This window comes from Narcine bancroftii, chromosome 7 (assembly GCF_036971445.1).
Source record: "Narcine bancroftii isolate sNarBan1 chromosome 7, sNarBan1.hap1, whole genome shotgun sequence".
Taxonomy (NCBI): Eukaryota; Metazoa; Chordata; class Chondrichthyes; order Torpediniformes; family Narcinidae; genus Narcine; species Narcine bancroftii.
Genome location: NC_091475.1, coordinates 170,833,793 through 170,854,223, shown reverse-complemented (window position 1 = coordinate 170,854,223; position 20,431 = coordinate 170,833,793). Strand labels below are relative to the sequence as shown.

Below are 20,431 nucleotides of genomic sequence, written 5' to 3'. Positions count from 1 at the left end.
TCACCCCTATTCTCACTTTGTTCAACAACCTCTCTATAGTCACAGTATTCGACCATAAGATGTAGGCCATTCTATCATGAGCTGATCTATTCGCCCACTCAGCCCCACTCTCCTGGGTTCTCCCCACAGTCCTTGATACCCTGACTATTCAAATATCTATCAATCTCTGCATTAAATACATCCAATGGCTTGGCCTCCACAGCTGTCTGAATAAATTCCTCCATCAATCCTGAAGTTGTCCTCTTGTCTGAGACTCCCCTACTATGGGGAAACAACTTTGCTGCATCTACTCTGTTCAAGCCTTCCAACATTCAAAACTTTAAGAAGCATATTCCAAGAGCTGCCAAACCTTCTGCATTTGCTAATGCTCTAATTCTTGAGGATCTTCTCTGAACCCTCTCCAATGTCAGCAAGTACTTTCTTAAATAGCACTAAACTACCCAGTACTCAAATGAGGCCTGACTAGTGCTTTATAAAGCCTTAACATCCTATTCCTCTAGAAATTATTTCAGATTTATTGTCAGAGCGCATACAACCAAATGGCAACATTGCATTTGCCGCCTTCACCACCAAGTCACTCTGGAGGTTTAGGGCATCCTGCACGAGGACTCCCAGGTCCCTTTGCACCTCTGAATTTTGAATTTTCTCCCTATTCAGATAGCAGTCTGCAATTTTATTCCTTCTATCAAAGTGTATGAACACACACTTTCCAACATTTTATTTCATTTGCCACTTTTTTGCCATTCTTCTAATCTAAGTCTCTCTGCAGCCTCTCCAATTCCTCATCACTATCTGCCCTTCCACCTATCTTTGCATCATCTGCAAATTTGGCCACAAAGCCAATTATTCTACCATCTAAATCATACAATGTAAAAAGTAGTGGCCCCAACACTGACCCCTGCTGAACACCACTAGTAATCCCTTTATTCCCACTCTGTTTCCTGCTAAAAGTCATGCTAATATCTTTCCTGTTATTCCATGGGCTCTCATCTTGTTCATTAGCCTCTTGTGTGGCGGGTTGTCAAAGGGTTTGGAAAATTCAAATGAACAACATCCACCGCAAGCCTGGCAAGGCACTGACTGCCATCTCTCTTGGGGAAGGATCAGCAACAGAGCGCTGTGCTCTGCCATCCTGCATGAATGTACTGCCACTGCAAGTGGCTGGCTAGGGATGGGCTGATGATGTCACAGTGATGTTGTCAGCCTGTGACCCATCTCTCTCACCCCCTCCCTCAGTGACCCCCTCAAGGTGGGGGCTGTCAGGGCAGGGTTGGGCGGTGGGGGACAGCCAGTACAGGTTGTGACAGCCCCTTTGGCTGCTCTGGCACCTCACTGGGCTACTTCGGCCTTCGGGGCCGCTCGTCAACACCAGCAGCTTAATATGTGGCAGAGCAATGGCTGTCCTCCCTACCCATAATCCCCCACGTAGCTGGAACCATTCTGGGAAACGCAGAGTGGTTCCAGCTGCATGGAGATTATGGGTAGGGAAAACGGCCATTGCTCTGCTGTGTATTTATGACAGGTGGTGCCATGGCAACAGTTGCCCCAACTACCTCTGCAGCCAGCCTCAAAGTGGAGGCCTAGCATGAAAAAAATCTGACACATTTACACCTGCCTCCTGAAGAATTTTTCTGATCTTCAGTGGAGGTCTTCCTTGGAATACCATTGCCCTTGCAATAATTGAGCTCACCAGTATGGTGTTTCTCCTTAATGATGTTACAAACAGTTGATTTTGGTAATCCTAAGGTTTGGGTGATGTCTCTTACTGTCTGATTCTCGTTTTTCACCCTCATAATGGCTTCTTTGACTTTCATTGGCACAAAACTGGTCCTCGTGTTGAAAAATAGCAACTACAGACTCCAAAGGTGATCAAAAGCTTTGAAGCAAGCCAAGGTCTCTAAAACCTGCACCAACAAAGCAATTAAACATACCTGAGTATTCACGATCACCTGTGAAGCCAAATATCCCAAACATTATGGTGGCTTGAAATGAGCGGATTATGTATAAAAAGTTCTGTAATTTCTAGATGGTCAAACCAAAATGTAATTTTATTTGAGGTTATTTGTATACAAATGGGTGGCACAGTTGACATAGTGGTTAGTGCAACACTTTTACAGAGCCAGTGATTGGGGATCAAATCCTGCACTGGCTGTAAGGAGTTTGTACATTCTCCCCATGTCTGTGTGGGTTTTTGCCTGGGGCTCTGGTTTCCTCTCACCCATTTGAAGTGGACTGAATGTAAGTTAATTGGGTGTAAATTGGGTGGTACGGACTCATGGGCTGAAATGGCCGGTTATTGTCCTGTATGTCTTTAAAAAAAAATGCATGTGAATTGTTTTTTTACAAATTTAAAACTGTGGAGCACAGGGAAAAAAAGTAAAGGAAAAAAAATGTTTGTCCCAAACATTATGCAGGGCACTGTGGTTCTTTTTTGGAAAATACCTGTCCGGCATCTTCCTTATTCTCGCAGGAACTTCAGCCATTGCTGCACCACAGACCTCTCTGCTCGTGGGCCTTTCCAATCAACTTTGGCCAGTTCCTCTCTCATACGTCTGTAGTCCCCTTTGTTTCACTCGCATTCTAATGCATCTGATTTCAGTTTTTCCCTTAAACTGCAGGGTGAATTTTATCCCCATGCCTGGATGTTTTCTCTGGGGCACCAGTTTCCTCCCACCATACAAAATGCACTGGGAGTGTAGGTGCAAATTGGGCAGTATGGTCTCATGGGTCAAAATGGCCTGTTACCGTGCTGTATGTCTAAATTTAAAAAAAAATTAAATGTAAAGACACCTGAGATTATTCTTTTTGGCATTCTGTATTTTAATTTCAACCCCGGTCCATCAAATTCTCTCCAGAAGTACTTTTTACCAATTTTGCAAGATCTGTTTTTGTTTGAACTATAGCAACTACCTTCTCTCTTTTTGTCTCGGGCTGAAGAATTGTCCAGAAAGCTTCATGAACCAGGCATTTGGAACAAAAGGTTGTTGCAGGTTCTGAAAATCCTTTCTGCTCCTTTAATTTGAGTGGACTCTTGCATCACAGTTCCGCTGTTAGACAATCTAATCTCCCTCCACTCTTTGTTCTCATCCAGAAGTGCAGCAAGCACTAGATTTGTTAAATAAAATCGAAGGTTGAAGCTTCTGCCAGTGCTACAGGTACACAATCCTTTATCCGGAACCCTTGGGGGACAGTGTGTTCCGAATTTCAGATTTTTCCGGATTTCGGAAAGCCCATCTGAATTGTGCTGCCGTATCCACCCCCACCCCCTTCCAGTCGTCCGGCCGCCTGCCCCAAGTGCCGGTCCCCCGAGCGCTGGCCGCCTCTCTCCCCACTTACCGGATTTTTGAACTTTCCAGATTTTAGATGTCCGGATAAAGGATCGTGTACCTGTATTGACAAGATCTAATTGCAAATTTTTTTTTCATTCTCATTAATGAATTGCAAGTTATAGTTCCTACCTAATTTAAATTTGACTATCTTAAAGGGAAAATGTATACACACAGATCAATCAGTTACCTGGCTGCTGGGATTTGTAACTCTTTCAATTTTTTATTGTTCAGAATTATTTGACTCCTCTCTTAGAGTCTTCAAGTATCATGTGTGGCCAGTCCTTCTTTCAAGCTGTTATAAAGCCTTGGCCAGCACTCTTGCTACCATGTTAGCAGCTCAAGAATGTGAAATGGTGGTCATCAACTCATCTGAAAGGTGTTGAGTGGCCAGGGCAATGGAACGAAACATGAAAGTCTGCAGATACTGTGATTGCAGTAGAAACACCAAAATGCTGGGTGAACTCAGCCCGTTTTTCAATGTCCAGGGCATTGGAACCTTGCTTGAAAATTTGAGATGTTGTGGCGGCCCTTCGCTATTCCACCACAGGGCCTCACAAAATGAAGGACAAACACGACGATCCAGCAGGCTGCACGAAGCCCGCAGCGCTGCCCTCCAATTGGCCACAACCAAATGAGCTTAACTGGCTTCTCAGGGAAAGCAGATCACAAACACACCAACCAGTGCTGAGAGGGTTTTGATCACGCCCTCAGCTTGAGAATAAAAGCAGGGCTGTGAGCCCAATAAAGCTGAGTGTGTTAACTACATCTAACTGGCGTTTGTATCGTTCTTTCTGGGAACAGCGTGTTCTTTCTAAGTTAACCTTCATACAGGTATAACCTCCTGCGCGATAGGCTCCATAGACCCATAGCTTGTAGCAGCTAGCTATAGTGGTGACCCATTCTGGATCCAGCAATGGAAACAGACCCTGCAATCAACTTCATGTAATTGAAGCTACCGAACTGGGTACAGTTCGCCCTGAGGAAAATCACCTCCGACGACACCTGCCCTCGAACAAGCCACAGCCCCCAAGATCACAGATTTCTTGAAAAAGCCGCCATGGGAGGGCAAGTACAAAGCCATCTGCGAGCTATTGACCTGCACTTTTGGTTTGCCTGAGCGCAAATGCGCAGCCCGTCTGCTGCAATATGGATGGGTTGGGGGACAGGGCCCCATCCGACCTAATGGGCGACATGCTCGCCCTACATGATGGCCACGCCCCCTGCTCACTTTTAAAGTAACTGTTCTGGAAAAGCTGCCACAAAACATCAGGATTAAGGTCCAGGAAGACTACTTCAGCAAAAGGTAGCAGAGAAGGCGGACTCCCTGATGACCCAGAGAGAAACCGCTTACACATTCCACGAGGCGTCCACGCCCATCAAACATGATGCTGCCCCAGAACTGGAGCACGTGGGCAGGCTACGGCAGCAATGACCCAACTGCTGACCAGCTATGAGGATAACAGACAACCCGGTGAGTGATACTGTCGTTATCATCAGTGGTGGGGGGCAGAGGCCTGTCGATGTCTCTCCTCCTGTACATTCTTGGGAAAAGCCAAAGCCAGCCATCATTAATGGCTGCGACGGCCAGCCACCCTTACAGCCTCCATGTCCAAGACTCCCTATCTGACTGTCGTTTTTTAGTGGAGATGCATGTGCTCCCCCTGACCAAAACTGACGTCCACAGCAGCAAAACAGCCCAGCAATTAAAGCCTGCCAACAATTCAGACATACCAATTTATGGCATTTGCACCATCCCCCTCTGCTTTGCGAACAGCCATTTTAGATGGACCTTCATCCTAGCAGCAGTTTGACAGCCACTCCTGGGCGCGGATTTCCTACGAGTCAACTTGCTAATAGTGGACATTAAAGGCTATAGATTAGTGCATGCCACAACATTCCAGACCCTCGAACAAAAAGAGAAGGAACCCACTACCTACCACCTGCATTTGGTGACGCCGGCTGATGATGAGTTTTTACAAATCTTATCCGAATTTCCTGCCATTATGACGCCATTATTTATGTCATCCAAGGCCAAGCATGGGGTAGACACCATATTCTTACTACAGGTCTGCCCCTTCATTCCAGAGTGCACTGCCTCCCACCTGAGAAGCTCAGCCTCGCAAAGGAGTTCCATAAAATGAAAGAGCTGGGCATTATACAGCCCCGGGCCTCCCCAGTCCACATGGTCCCTAAAGCCACAGGAGGGTGGAGGCCATGCAGGGACTACAGATGCCTCCATGGGACCACAACACCTGACTGCTACCCAGTACTCCACATTCAGGATTTCACAGCCCATCTACAAATGGCACGGATCTTTTCCAAGATTGACTTAATCTGAAGCTACCACCAAATTCCAGTCCACCCAGAGGACATCGCGAAAACAACCATTATCACTCCATTCGGCTTATTTGAGTTTTTAAGGTTGCCTTTTGGACTGAAAAATGCAGTCCAAACATTCCAATGAAAAATGGATGCTGTGGCCAGTGACCTCGGCTTTATTTTCGTCTTCTTAGACGATATCCTAATTGCTAGCCACGACCGGGCTGAGCATGCCACTCATTTAAGACTACTGTGCAATAGACTGAGCGAATATGGTTGACTATCAATCTAGCTAAATGCGAGTTTGGAAAAGAGGTTATCAAATTCCTGGGCCACTGCATTAACATACACGGTGCTAGGCAACTACCCGAAAAGGTAGAGGCATTTAAATCCTTCCCATAGCCTACGAAAGGCCTTCAAAAATTCACAGGGATGATTAATATTTATCATAGATTCATACTGGCAGCAGTCCACATCATGCATCCCCTTTTCTCTCTAATGTCAGCCACCCAAAAAGATCTCAAGTGGAATGCAGAAGCCTCCGAGGCCTTCCAAAAGGCTAAGGATGCTTTAACAAATGCCACCCTCCTGGGACACCCACAATCAGAGGCACTCACAGCCCTCACGGTTGATGTCTCCAAAACGGCAGTCAGAGGAGTATTAGAACAATTAATTGATGGACACTGGAGACCTGTAGCTTTCTTCAGTAAACACCTGCGGCCACCCGAAATACAATGCAGTGCATTCGACAGGGAACTGCTGGCATTGTATCTGGCCATAAGACACTTTCATTACTTCCTGGAAGGAAGGAGATTCGAAGTGTTTACTGACCACAAACCACTCACTGATGTTTTCATAAGTGGCCGGCCGGACCACAGCATCACCTGTCTCAGAATTTACCACAGACATTGAACATATTGCTGGCAAGGTGAATGTTGTGGCAGATGCACTGTCATGCCCAAATGTGTTGGCTGTTCATACCACTCCAGGCATCGATTACAAGGCCCTGGCTGAGGCATAGTACTCCGATCCTGACATTGCAGCCTCCAGAACGGCTATAACCGGCCTCCACGTCGAGGATGTTCCCTTCGGTACAGGACATACCATTTTACTCTGCAAAACCTCGACCGGTAAGCCCCATTCCATTATCCCCACCACCTGAAGGAGGCAGATATTCAAATATGTACACAATTTAGCCCATCCTGCCATCAAGACCAAGGTCAAGATGGTAGCCAACCGTTACATCTGGCATGGCCTTAGTAAACAGGTCACCAATTGGGCCAGAACGTGTACACATTGGCAAACTTAAAGACGCACATTAAAGCCCCACTCCAAACCTTTGAACTTCAGCTGCGCAGGTTTAGCCATGTTCACATTGATATAGTGGGCCCCTTACCAGTCTCCCGAGGCACTCGTTACCTACGCACTATGGTAGACAGATCTTCCAGATGGCCAAAAGCCATACCCCTACCCGAAATATCCACTGAAACATGTGCTAGGGCACTCCTCAACACTTGGGTGGCTCGTTTCGGGATCCCTGAGCACCTTACCTCAGACCGGGGAGCCCAGTTCACCTCCAGTCTTTGGGCGGCCTTAGCAACAACACTTGGGATACAGCTGCACCACACTACAGCCTACCATCCCCAGGCAAATGGCCTAGTGGAGAGATTCCATAGGCACCTAAAAGGAGCCTTGATGGCCCAACTCACTGGGCCCAACTTGGCTGAAGAATTACCCTGGGACCTCTTAGGTATCCGAACCGTGCTGAAAGAGGATTTGTAAGTCTCATCCGCCAAAATGGTAAACGGGACGCTGCTGGTCATCCTGGGCAAATTCCTGGCCACTAACAGGGAAACCGAAGGACCCCCCTCCCAGTGAAGCGCTAGCACGTCTTCGTGAGCAGTTGGGAACCCTGGCCCCTTTACCACCCAAAGTCCACGGCCAGCTACACACGTTTGACCCCAGGGATTTTCAGAACTCCACACACGTTTTTGTAAAATGCAGAGCGCACAGACCCCCCGTTGCAGAGACCCTATGAGGGGCCATATCGTGTCGTCCGGCACAATGGTTCAACCTGTGTAATTGACATCGGAGGCCGAGAGGAGACCTTTACCATTGACAGGTTGAAACCAGCCCATTTGGACGTTACACAGCTGATCAACCACCCCCCCATGCAAAAGAGGCCGGCCTTCCAAGAATAACAACATTCCAATTGCAGGTTCTGTGGGGGGGGGGGGGGTGGTCATGTGGCGGCCCTTCGCAGCTCCCCCACGTGGCCTCACAAAATGAAGGATGAACGTGATGATCCAGGAGGCTGCACAAGGCTTGCAGCGCTGCCCTCCAATTGGCCACAACCAAAAGAGCTTAACTGACCTATCCGGGAAAGCAGATCACAAACACATTAATCAGTGCTGAGGGTTTTGACCATGCCCCTCAGCTTGAGAATAAAAGCAGGGCTGTGAACCCAATAAAGCTGAGTATGTTATCTACATCCAACTGGGGTTTGTGTCATTCTTTCTGGGAACAGCTTGTTCTTTCTAAGCTAATCCTGCACTATAGGCTCTGTAGAGCCATATCTTGTAGCAGCTAGCTACAATGTACCTCATTCTTTTAAAGAGAAAGACAACTAATATGGTCTTACAGTTACAAATATTAAGCTTGTATTATTTTTAAAAATCTGGCTGGTTGTAATTATTGTAATTGAAAACATGATTTTTTGGAAGAAATATTATTCATACCTAGGTTTATTTTCATGTGAAGCATACTTCGCTAATGTATGGCTTTGAACATTTTTCCAGTACAAGTACCAAGTGAATGTGGATGGCACTGTGGCAGCTTACAGGTTCCCATACCTTATGTTGGGTGACAGCCTTGTATTGAAACAGGATTCTAAATACTATGAGCACTTCTACAAATCTCTAAAACCATGGATGCACTACATTCCATTGAAGAGAGATCTGAGTGATCTTATAGAAAAGATTAAATGGGTGAAGGTAAGTCAGTTCCAGTATTTTTAAATCTTGAATGTATTGAATTTTCTGAAGGTTGAGCTGTTAACATTGTATTCCAGCAATAAGGGACAGTTTTAATTTTAATTCAGAGATAGAGCACAGTTATAGGCCCTTCCAGTCTACGAGTCCACACTGCCCAAATATACTCATGTGATCAATTAACCTACTAACCCTATACGTCTTTGGTTGTGGCGTATAACACGTCTCGGGGAACAGCACAGCTCATTGTGCCAGGCTGCCTCTTCCAATCATGGATGTTGCATTGAGGTATATATTATATCTGACCTTTAAACTTTGGCCATTTGGGAGAAAAATACATAGGCTGTGTGCTATTTTTACCCCTAAAAGTTGGATGTTCCTAGGTTAACTCTACGTACTCAGAAAGTCAGACAACACTTATGGAGCGAGGGAAAATCTTATTGATCTGAAATGTTAATTATTTTTATCTCTCTTTCTTTATTGATGCTATCCGATCTGAATAATTCCTGTACTCCCTGTAATTCAAACGTTGGATTTTTATATTCATTTCAGATGAGGCCATTTATCAAATGAGCCTTGGGAAACCTGTCTATTATAAATTTAGAAATTTATAATTTTTAATAGTACTCCATACATTATCACTTTCATTTTAAAATAAAAATGGATCACAGGAAAAAAACCAAATTAAAGCATTTGTTCCAACTGAATTTTGAACAGCACATACAGCACTTTTTAATCTTGACTATTTCTCACAAGTCAATACACTTGAATAACATTTTCTTTTAAAATCAATTTAATGAATTCTGACAGGTTCAGAATGTCATTTAATCATGACTTATTGCTTTGTTAAATATTGTTAATCATTAATTACTTCAAAGCAATACCCCCATGCATATATTAATTCATAATAGAAATTAAATGCTGTTGGGGAAAATATGATAGTCATTATCTACATCTTAACCCACTTAGACTTCTTTAACAAAGTTATTAATATTGATGTGGGACGATGTGCACTCTTTATAAATAATAAAAGGGTGCATTTTTTCTCTTTATTAATTTTGAATGCGAAAATACTCTTGTATATTAACATTGTACCACACAATCATATGTTTAAGATGAAGTATTACAAATATTGACAATGGAGGAAAGCACACTTAACATATAGAATATGAATATACAAAGAGACCAAGTTCACTGGCCAGTGGTGGTGGTTCTGTACACAATTGCTGGTTTTTAACTACAGGACACAGGCTTCCATACAGGCACAGACAACTGTAGATATCCTCTATTTGCAGAGGAACCTGGAACACTAGTTTGGTGTTGCACTGGACTCCCCATAGAAACCACGTTTCTGAGTCCTGGGTAGTTTAAGATCGTGAGGTTTCCCATATGTATCCTGACAGAGTAATTTGGTGGGTTGTGTACCAACAGTGGAGATTGGTTCCAATAAGTAAAAACAATGTGAGTAATCCTTTTTAATAACAGCAATGACTAACGGAAAACTTAAAATGGAATGGTATTCTGCATGCAACTTGATTAAAAATACTTTTCATTTACTTGATTTTGTTTTAGGAAAATGATGATGAAGCTCAGAAAATTGCCAGATTAGGACAAGTACTTTCTCGAGAACTCCTGCAGCCTTCGAGTCTTTACTGTTACTATTACAAAGTCTTACAGGTTTGATAGACTTAATAAACCAATTTGTATTGTACATGGCTTTGCATTGAAGAATCATTTAGAATATCACTACTTTGATTCAAATGGATCTATTGATGGATACACAAGTAAAAGGAAACTTTCAGGACAGCTACTTGTCTTGGATGGATCCAGTAAAGTTATGAATCGGCATATCTAATGCTAGATAATTCAGCATGTGGATCATTTAAATTCCATGATATTACTTCTAAAAACAAAAATTATAAGCTTCTGATTATTGAAACATGTACATTCTTTTCTCGGTAAGGTAGTCATAATAAGTAAGGACAAAATCAGAGTAGAGAGAATCCTTTAGAGCAATGTTGTGTCAGTTTCTGTTTTCAATCTCTCTGCAAATTAAAGACTTAAAGTTGATCTTAATTGATAGTAACTTGTGTGATCCAACAATTGACGATTTGGGTAATGGTTAAAAAGTGTCAGCTGTTGTGCAGCATTGATTTGTATTTCAAAACCTAAAGTTTTTGGGGAGGATGTCTACTTGTGTTTGAGTTTGTCTATCAATCCCATTCCAACATCTAACAGTTTAGCTGTTATTTTAGGTTTGGTCTTGAAATTGGCTATTGAGGCAAAGAAGGCAATTACTAAATAAAAATCATTTATTTTGTGCATATTGAATTTGTACATCGTTACCATAATGTTTCTGTGGTGCTTTGAGCTTAATGACAAATCTGACAATGCACATTAGTCTTTAATGCTAAAATGATACTGTCAATTGATCCCAAAAGGCTAATTGATCTATTAATCAATAACACCCTCCACTTGGTTCTAGATTTATTTTCTAAGCCCAATTTGAAATGGTGTCTTGCCTTTGTAACAAATTCCTCTTTTTGTTTGATTGTCCTTTCTCGATGAAGCCAAATATGAAATGGTGTATTGTAGCAAGACCCGGCTCAAAATCGAGGCTTCTCACGATAAATGCATTCTATAAAAAAATTTATATGACTGTGCGCAAGGAAAACTGTACTTTACTAAAATCACATACTTTATTCTCACTTTTCCCTTTCTTTCCTCTCTCATTCCTGTTGCTTTCATATCTATGTGCACGTCAAGAGTCCCAGAGATAAATGTGGACATATTCAGCCTGGATTCAATGCTTGTGGTCCCAGAGTTGAGTGACTCCTGGGAACTCTGCAGATAGCAGTGGGTAGCCAGACCGCCACAGTGGTCCTCCTGGTCCCTTATGCCATTTGCCCTTTAGGGAAGTGAAAGGTATCCTGGGAGCTCTTGGAGATTGCCTACTACTAAGGTGGCTAGTGTGGGGCAATTGGCCATATAAGGTAGAAGAGGGACTGATGTGTTCACCAAAGGGTTTGTTCTACCCAAAAATTAGTATCTTATTAGTTGCATTAGTTGCAACAGATTGACTACAGTCAAGACCATATCCCTGCCTCTCAACAAAATGTTGCATTGTCAGGAAAAAAATCAGAAATATGCATTTAACCAGAGCATAACTCTGCCCTGTTGATGATAAATTAGTCTAGAGTACATTATTATGCTTGCCACCAACGCTCCTTATCTATTACTATTGTTAAGCTCCCCGGCAGCAATTGAGAGATGCATAAATGAATGGGTTAAGTTTAACACAACATTTATTCACAAATTAACACAGAATGAACTCAATAAACTTAATACCCTAACACAAGCCTTAATGGCAACTCTATACAAACAACAGATTATTATATAGTGTATGTGGGTGGGGGAGGGGGGGGGAGGAACCCAGACTATTACAGTCCAAGCTCAAATGCCCAAAAAATCAATAATTCCCAAAACAAAACCCCCCAAGTCAGTCAATCAAGAAGGAACAGCTCACAGATCTGGTCTCCAGGCTTGGGATTATTTGTTTCCTTGTTCACTTTCCTTGCGAGCCCATGGACTTCCAGTACGTGGTTCCTGTGCTTTGACTGCTGTCAAAATATCCTAGTGGTAGTCCAGTGGTACTACAGCTCCTAGCAGCTGTCAAATCCCCTGCAGTATGTTCAGTCCTGTCCTCAGTCAAAAATAAAATTGTCCAAGGCCCATAACACTATTTTTGTGCTGTTTTAGGAATATGCAAAACGGCAGATGACCAAACCTGCAATTCGTGAAGGAATGGAGCAAGTCCTACAGCCTTCTGACCATGAATCTATCTGTACTTGCAAGGGAGCTGCCAATATAAAGGAGGAACTTTAACTGCAATCAATATCATTGCTTGAGTTTATTTTGTATGCTTTATTTGAAAAATCCTTCTGTCTTGGACCATATCTAGAAAGGGCCTGAAGCAATGTATATTTTAAACATGAACAATAATGTTACTTAGTCAGTTTTCACACACATTGAACCCTATGCTGCTTTTGTGTATAATGTTAATTCTGGCCTTGCGGCTTCAAATTGACAATATGAAATGTGAAATTAAAAGCTGAACATAGCAGGAATAATGTGCTAAAGTTTGTCATTTAAAATTAGTTTTGAATTTCCTGAAACCAGTTTTAAGGTATGATTTTCAATTCAAAATACACTTAAGTACACTTCATCTGGATTTTGTCAGAAGTACAATATTTCATTTAGTGTGACTAGATTTAGAATCAGAACTTGTTTTTTTTTAAACAGTGGGGCAGTTTTCAAAACTAATTTATTTCAGCACATGCTTTCTGCATCTGTATATATTTTGTAAACTACATTGTCATGCATACCCAGATAAATGTTTATATTAAATATGTTCTGAAACTTGCAAGAAGTATTGCACTTCATGTTTGTAAAGTAAATTAAAGATATTCACAGTGTGAATATGGGAATATAACTTGAGTTTTGATTCAAATGTTGCAGATTCCAGTTTTGTATCAAATCATTCTGTTTCAGGGCTAGACATTATTATTTGAATGATTGGCAGTGATGTTCTCTGCATACCAACTGGTTTTTAGCTTAAGGATAAGATTTGGGCCTAAATTCATTCACAAATTTTGAACATTTGATTATATCTAACAAATTATATTCACCATAGTGAATTCTAATTAGCCATTGTCTGACCTCATTGTATTAAATTTATGTAATGATAAATTACTATTACATTAGATCCTGTATGAGCTCACTGCATAAAAAATAGAAAACAATATTGTTTTAAAGGGGATGAAAGTAAATGGGAATTCAGAGTCAAGGTCTCAGTGATGATTTATTTGTCAGAGAAGGTTTGAGGGGGCAGAGTTTCCTATTCCTAATTCATATGTACATCTGGAAGTAACCAGGCACTTGGGATATTATTATAAATAGAAATGGAGAGCACGTCAGGAAGGTGCTTGAAGAAAGACTGATGCACTTAAAAATTAATGATCTATCTTGTCTTTCACGTGTCCTTTAGAAGATGAGCTGACCATTCAGTGAATCTGTTTCAGGAATCTTCTGCCACATTTCATCTATTTAATTTCAAATTTCTTTTGGAGCACATAATGTGAAATTTTGAAAAGAAGGAAGATTTTTTTTTAAATAGGAAAGTGATTGCCTCATGCTAAATCATTTTGGGATTGCCATTTTAATCTTTATTTTCCATCTAGATCCCACCCCACTCTCAACATTTCACTTCATTTTTTCACAATCTTATCCCAAATGTCTCCATCTCTTTGTATCCAAATTGCTGAATACCAAAGGGCTTCAAAATCAGAGTTTTCCTCTGATGCCAGCATTCTGTCGGATGGTCAGCCATCTAACATTAGGGTGCCAAGTGTTGAGATGATATTGGCAGCCAAACACAATACCTAGTAAAGAGTTTAATAAGGGTTTGATTCTCTTAAACTGTTGTACTGAAACAACTGGCTAGGGATAAGGTGGGAAAAGTTGGAACAATAATACTTTCAAATCTTTTCAAGGAAATGCATGAGAAAAAAATGTACAAATAAAACACTAAGAATATAAAGTGATACTCTTCAAATTACAATCATAATTAAAAATGGGCATAATGCTGAAAAGGAAAAGTGCAAAAGCAGCACGATTTAATGAGTGAAATACATATTAAACATCACGGGTGTACCACAGAAACAACTACAAATCCAAGTAATAAAGTCTGCAGATGAAGAAGTGCTAATAAAGTGCTGGAGAAACTCAGCAGGTTACTCACCATCCATAGGAAGTAAAAGGCAGTTGACATTTTGGGCCTGAGCCATTTTTATACTGACACCCACCTGATTTATAGCTCTTCTGAGGAAGGGCTTGTGGCCAAAGCCTCAACTGCCTTTTACTTCTTATGGATGCTGTGTGACCTGCTAAGATTCTCCATCATTTTTGTGTATTACATATCCAGCCCCTTTTATCCTACATTTTGCATCAATGAAAGCTCACATTTAGGCTCATAGCATTTTGCCAAGAGTTTGGGAGGTGCTGTTTGTTAGTGGTAGGCAGACACTGCTTTGCTAGATGGTACTGTAAATGTCATGGGTTTGGGAAGTGCTTTTTCTAAATTGTGGACATGTGTTTTAGTTGTATGTGGATCCTTGTTGGTAGAGGATACATTCGCAAGCTTCAAAACCTGGGCCTCTGGAACTGGACCCTTGACTTTCTCAATGGAAGACCCAGTCAGTGCAAATTGGTAATAACATCTCCTCACTGACAATCAATGCAGGCCCATCTTAACTTTACGTGCTTAGCCCACTGCTCTGCTCTAGCTACACCCGTGACTGTGTGACGAGGTAGAATTCAAATGCAATCTACAAGTTTGCTGATGAAACCAATGTTGGTAGAATCACAGATTGCAATGAAGAAGGATACTAGAGTGAGACGGATCAGTTAGTTGAGTGGTGTCACAGCAACAACTTTGCACTCAACATTAGTAAAACAAAGGAATTGATTGTGGACATCAGGAAGGGGAAGCTTGTCCTCATCAAGGGGTCAGTAGTGAAGAGGGTAAGAAACTTCAGAATCATGGTTGTCAACATATCTGAAGACCTATCCTGTTACCATCATGTTGATGTAATTTGGAAGAAGGCATGCCAGCGACTATGTTTTGTTAGGTATTTGAAGAGATTTGGTATGACACCAAAGACTTGCAATTTTCTACTGTGGAGAGCATTCTGACTGGTTGTCTCATTGGTATAAAAATGGCAATGCACAGGACAGGAATAGTCTACAGAGAGTTATAAATTTGGCCAGCGTCATGGGCATCAGTCTTCACTCAATTCAGGATATCTTTATGAGAAAGTGTCTCAAGAAAGCAGGATCTATCATCAAGGACCCTCATCACCCAGGTCCTACCTTTTTCTCATTGCTAACATCAGGGAGGGGCTATAGGAGCCTGAAGACACACACTATTTTAGAAAAATAGCTCTGCCATCAAATTTCTGAATGGACAAAGAACCTATAGACACTACCCCATGATTTATCATGTTTGCACTACTTATTAAAATCTTATATTTACATAATTGTAATTTTTTAGTAATTTTGCACCTTACTGCTGCTGCAAAACAACACATTTCAAGGTACGTTCATGATAATAAACCTGATTTTGATTTGATTGCTGACAATTCCCTTTAATGTCTAAATAAGAACAGAAAACAAATTAAAAATAACCATACATTGGCAAGTGAAAAATGAAAATTACTGAACTGTGACTTCTGTCTTATTCAATGTTTGTATGAAATAAGTAACAAAGATGGGATAAGATCATTAACTCCAATTGTTACAGGTGTGAGAGATTAATGTGAATGTTTTTTTCCCTGGAACTTTTGGTTCAGTTGATTTGGCTTGCACCAGTTGTTGCAAGGTATACTGCAAATCTAAATAACCACAGTTGTTATAATAGGTTCTTTCAGCATTTCAGTCAAATAATGTATATATAGAGAGGATACAGTACTTTAAAAAAAAAGTATAAATTTTGCTTGTGTACAGATGCTAAGACAGAAAAGTTAGTAAAAATCTTGGTTGTCTTCAGCCAAACTCTTTCTACTTTGGCTTGGCTTCGCGGACGAAGATTTATGTAGGGGTAAATGTCCACGTCAGCTGTAGGCTCGTTTGTGGCTGACAAGTCCGATGCGGGACAGGCAGACACGGTTGCAGCAGTTGCAAGGGAAAGTTGGATGGTTGGGTTTTTCCTCCTTTGTCTTTTGTCAGTGAGGTGGGCTCTGCGGTCTTCTTCAAAGGAGGTTGCTGCCCGCCGAACTGTGAGGCGCCAAGATGCATGGTTTGAGGCGATATCAGCCCACTGGCGGTGGTCAATGTGGCAGGCACCAAGAGATTTCTTTAGGCAGTCTTTATACCTCTTCTTTGGCGCACCTCTGTCACGGTGGGCAGTGGAGAGCTCGCCATATAACACGATCATGGGAAGGCGATGGTCCTCCATTCTGGAGATGTGACCTACCCAGCGCAGTTGGGTCTTCAGCAGCGTGGATTCGATGCAGTCGGCCTCTGCCATCTCGAGTACTTCGATGTTGGAGATGAAGTCGCTCCAATGAATGTTGTGGATGGAGCGAAGACAACGCTGGTGGAAGCGTTCTAGGAGCCGTAGGTGATGCCGGTAGAGGACCCATGATTTGGAGCCGAACAGGAGTGTGGGTATGACAACGGCTCTGTATACGCTAATCTTTGTGAGGTTTTTCAGTTGGTTGTTTTTCCAGACTCTTGTGTAGTCTTCCAAAGGTGCTATTTGCCTTGGCGAGTCTGTTGACTATCTCGTTGTCGATCCTTGCATTCGATGAAATGGTGCAGCCGAGATAGGTAAACTGGTTGACCGTTTTGAGTTTTGTATGACCGATGGAGATGTGGGGGTGCTGGTAGTCATGCTGGGGAACTGACTGATGGAGGACCTCAGTTTTCTTCAGGCTGACTTCCAGGCCAAACATTTTGGCAGTTTCCGCAAAACAGGACGTCAAGCACTGAAGAGCTGGCTCTGAATGGGCAACTAAAGGCGAGAAATCAGACTGCTCAAACTACAAGGGAATCACACTGCTCTCCATTGCAGGCAAAATCTTCGCTCGGATTCTCCTAAATAGAATAATACCTAGTGTCGCCAAAATGTTCTCCCAGAATCACAGTGCGGCTTTCGCGTAAACAGAGGAACTACTGACATGATCTTTGCCCTCAGAAAGCTCCAAGAAAAGTGCAGAGAACAAAACAAATGACTCTACATCACCTTTGTTGACCTCACCAAAGCCTTCAACACCTTGAGCAGGAAATGGCTTTGGCAAATACTAGAGCGCCTTGGATGCCCCCTCAAAGTTCCTCAACATGGTTATCCAACTGCACGAAAACCAACAAGGTCGGGTCAGATACAGCAATGAGCTCTCTGAATCCTTCTCCATTAACAATGGCGTGAAGCAAGGCTGCGTTCTCGCACCAACCCTCTTTTCAATCTTCTTCAGCATGATGCTGAAACAAGCCATGAAAGACCTCAACAATGAAGACACTGTTTACATCCGGTACCGCACGGATGGCAGTCTCTTCAATCTGAGGCGCCTGCAAGCTCACACCAAGACACAAGAGCAACTTGTCCGTGAACTACTCAGTCAAACTAGGAGACATGAAATTGAACATTTTGTTGAACCAGCTGAGCAGAGGCAGGACTGAACAAATTTCTATTTCTAGAGGAATAGCACATAAGAGTAGGTGAGACCTCACTTGGATTACTGTGTAGTTTTGGGTGCCATATTTGAGAAGAGATGTGCTGGTGTTGGAGATGGTTCAGAGAAGATTTACGAGAATGATACCAGGAATGAAAGGGTTAGCATTTGAGGAGCGTTTTGCCAGATCTTAAACTGTACTCATTGGAGTACAGAAGGATGAGGGGAATCTCATAGAGATGTACCATTTGAAGTATCCTGTCAGGGTGCATTACTGCATGGTACATGCTCTGCCTGAGATAAGAAGCTGCAAAGCATTGTAAACACAGCTTAGCCTATCACACAAACCACCATCTCATTCATCGACTTCATGTACATTTCCCACTGCCTTGGTAAAGAAGCCAATATATTCAAAGACTCACTCCACCCTGGCCACACTCTCTTTACCCTCCCCCCGTCAAGTTGAAGAGTTACGAGTGTTGAAATCATACACCACAAGATTAAGGATGGTTTCTTTTCCACTGTTATTAGACTCCTGAATGAACTCCACACTACTAAACTAATATTGCCTTTGGTTCTGCACTAACTGATGTTAACTCTGACTCTGTACTGAGTTTTTCTTGAAGTACTATGTACAGGCTGACAAGCTGAACATCTTGCAAAACAAATTTTCAACAATAAAGTTGAACTTGAAAAATATAAGTGCTTCAACCCATGTTCCACCTTTCGCCAGTATAATACTGGAAACATCATCCAGATGGAACTGCTGCAGGCTCTTGCCAATTTGAGTTGGAATGCTGAATATCAGGATTGTGATGTAAACTTCGAGCTGTTGTGAGTTGGTGGAATTCTAGATAGACTCACTCAAAGGATGCTGTTGAGAAGCATGTGATATTATCCAGACAACAGAGGACAGTCCTGCAGGGACAGAATTTCCTAGCGAACGCTGAAAAAGAGAAAAAAGTATTAACCTTAGCATCATTGGGGGGTGGGGGGAAGGAAGAACAGTCTGAATGGACGACATTGACCTTGTGGCAGCACCCACCATTGAGCTGATTAGTAAAATTTGTTTCAATTGGGGGGAAGGAAAGGCTATTTCATTGAAAGCAACACCACGGCAATCTTAAGAAATCAAACGCTGCGAAGTCTATTGGGCGGAGGAGGTTTCCTGACTGTGTTGGAGGGTTGGATCTGAAACTCTGGTTTGCTGAGTCTGCGGCTGCGCTGGAGGCCAATCCACAGGCTCTCAGTGACTCGGAAGGAACTCATTTGCTTCACTTTCTTCTCTTGTTAGGGGGGAGAACCTTAACCTCGATGAGTGGAAAAGGATATTATACATTTTGTGAGAGATGAGAAAAACTGATATTGCAATATGAACATGAAGAAAATAAAATAGATACATAAGTAAATGAATGAAGCCAGTACAAACAACATGAGACATGGATATTAGAAGGCAGGAAGCTGACACTGTCTGAGTAAGATAAGAATCTCCTAGCCCTTCAGACAGAAGCAGCAAGTTCACTGAATGAAGGAGATAAGGACAGACAATTGATGATAGAAGTAGAGTTGGTCTGAACGAGATAAGGGTCTCCAAGCCCCAGATAGAATTAGCAAGGCTTGCATAAATAATTAGAAAACCTTAGACAGTATTAGCAAGTTCTACATATATAATTAGTAAGCCATACACAGATTTATCAAGTTATGCATATTTAACAGTAAACCCTAGACAGGATTAGCGAACCCTGCATATGAAGGGACTGTACTAAGAGTTGGAAAGGTGTGAATGGGGACAAGGGCAAGGTTGTGAATAAGGTCAATGGGGGATAATGACATGAGAAGACACCGACAGGATACCCCCTGGTCCTCCAAGTCCACTGAAACTGCACGTAGGCAGGAAGGATTGCCTATGCCAAACCCCATCCAGGGGTCAGAAGAATGTAAGGGGGAGGGTATTCCTAAACTGAAATTCACTGTATAAAAGTTGGGTGAGCCCCAGTGTATGTGTGTATTCCCAGGGTAAGGGGAAGCACTCAACTTTGCATTGTTGTAATAAATGTTCTTTGTTCTCAATTTTTGTCTCGAGCAATATCTTTAAAGGTACTTCTGTTTCTAACAATATGAATTAGCTGAAGCAACGTAGTCTTTCCGTAAGTCAGTACACAGTGAAGCAGAACATTCTAATCGACCTTTTGTAGTCCAGTATCGGCGATGTGAAAGCAAGAACCTAAGCAATATTAGTGAGATGGTCCGGTAAAGCTCAAGGAATCCCATCAGTGGACATTGCGCTCATTTACTCCGTGTGGAAACTGAACGACCCCTGGATGATTTAGACAGGAATGAAATGTCATTTTTCACACTACAGTTTCAAAATTGTATCCAAATTGGACAATTTGATTCGACATTATCTTGCATTAAACCTGCTGGATTAGTTCATCTCAAAATAATAATCATTGCATTTTAAAGACCTTTGGCAATCAGAACAAATTCCGTTCCGGAAAAAAACGCAGGCGAAGGATGTCCAGCCTCGCTAAAATTGCGCGCCATCTCTGAAGCCGTTCTCCCC

At 42.3% G+C, this 20,431-nt stretch overlaps 1 protein-coding gene across 4 annotated transcripts in view; it reads left to right on the top strand.

Annotated features, from left to right (window-relative positions):
- The window catches only part of poglut3 (protein O-glucosyltransferase 3), a 29,303-nt gene extending 15,884 nt beyond the window's left edge, over positions 1 to 13,419 (top strand). For 2 of the 4 annotated variants that reach the window (XM_069891296.1, XM_069891295.1), the window contains exons 6-8: positions 8,447 to 8,641; positions 10,211 to 10,315; positions 12,398 to 13,417. In XM_069891296.1, the coding sequence (XP_069747397.1) occupies positions 8,447 to 8,641; positions 10,211 to 10,315; positions 12,398 to 12,523 (426 nt within the window). In that variant the 3' untranslated portion in view covers positions 12,524 to 13,417. Of the gene's footprint in view, positions 1 to 8,446; positions 8,642 to 10,210; positions 10,316 to 12,397 lie in introns of all 4 variants that reach the window. The other 2 variants (XM_069891293.1, XM_069891294.1) reach the window with 2 other exon arrangements.
- Positions 13,420 to 20,431: the final 7,012 nt, after the last annotated feature.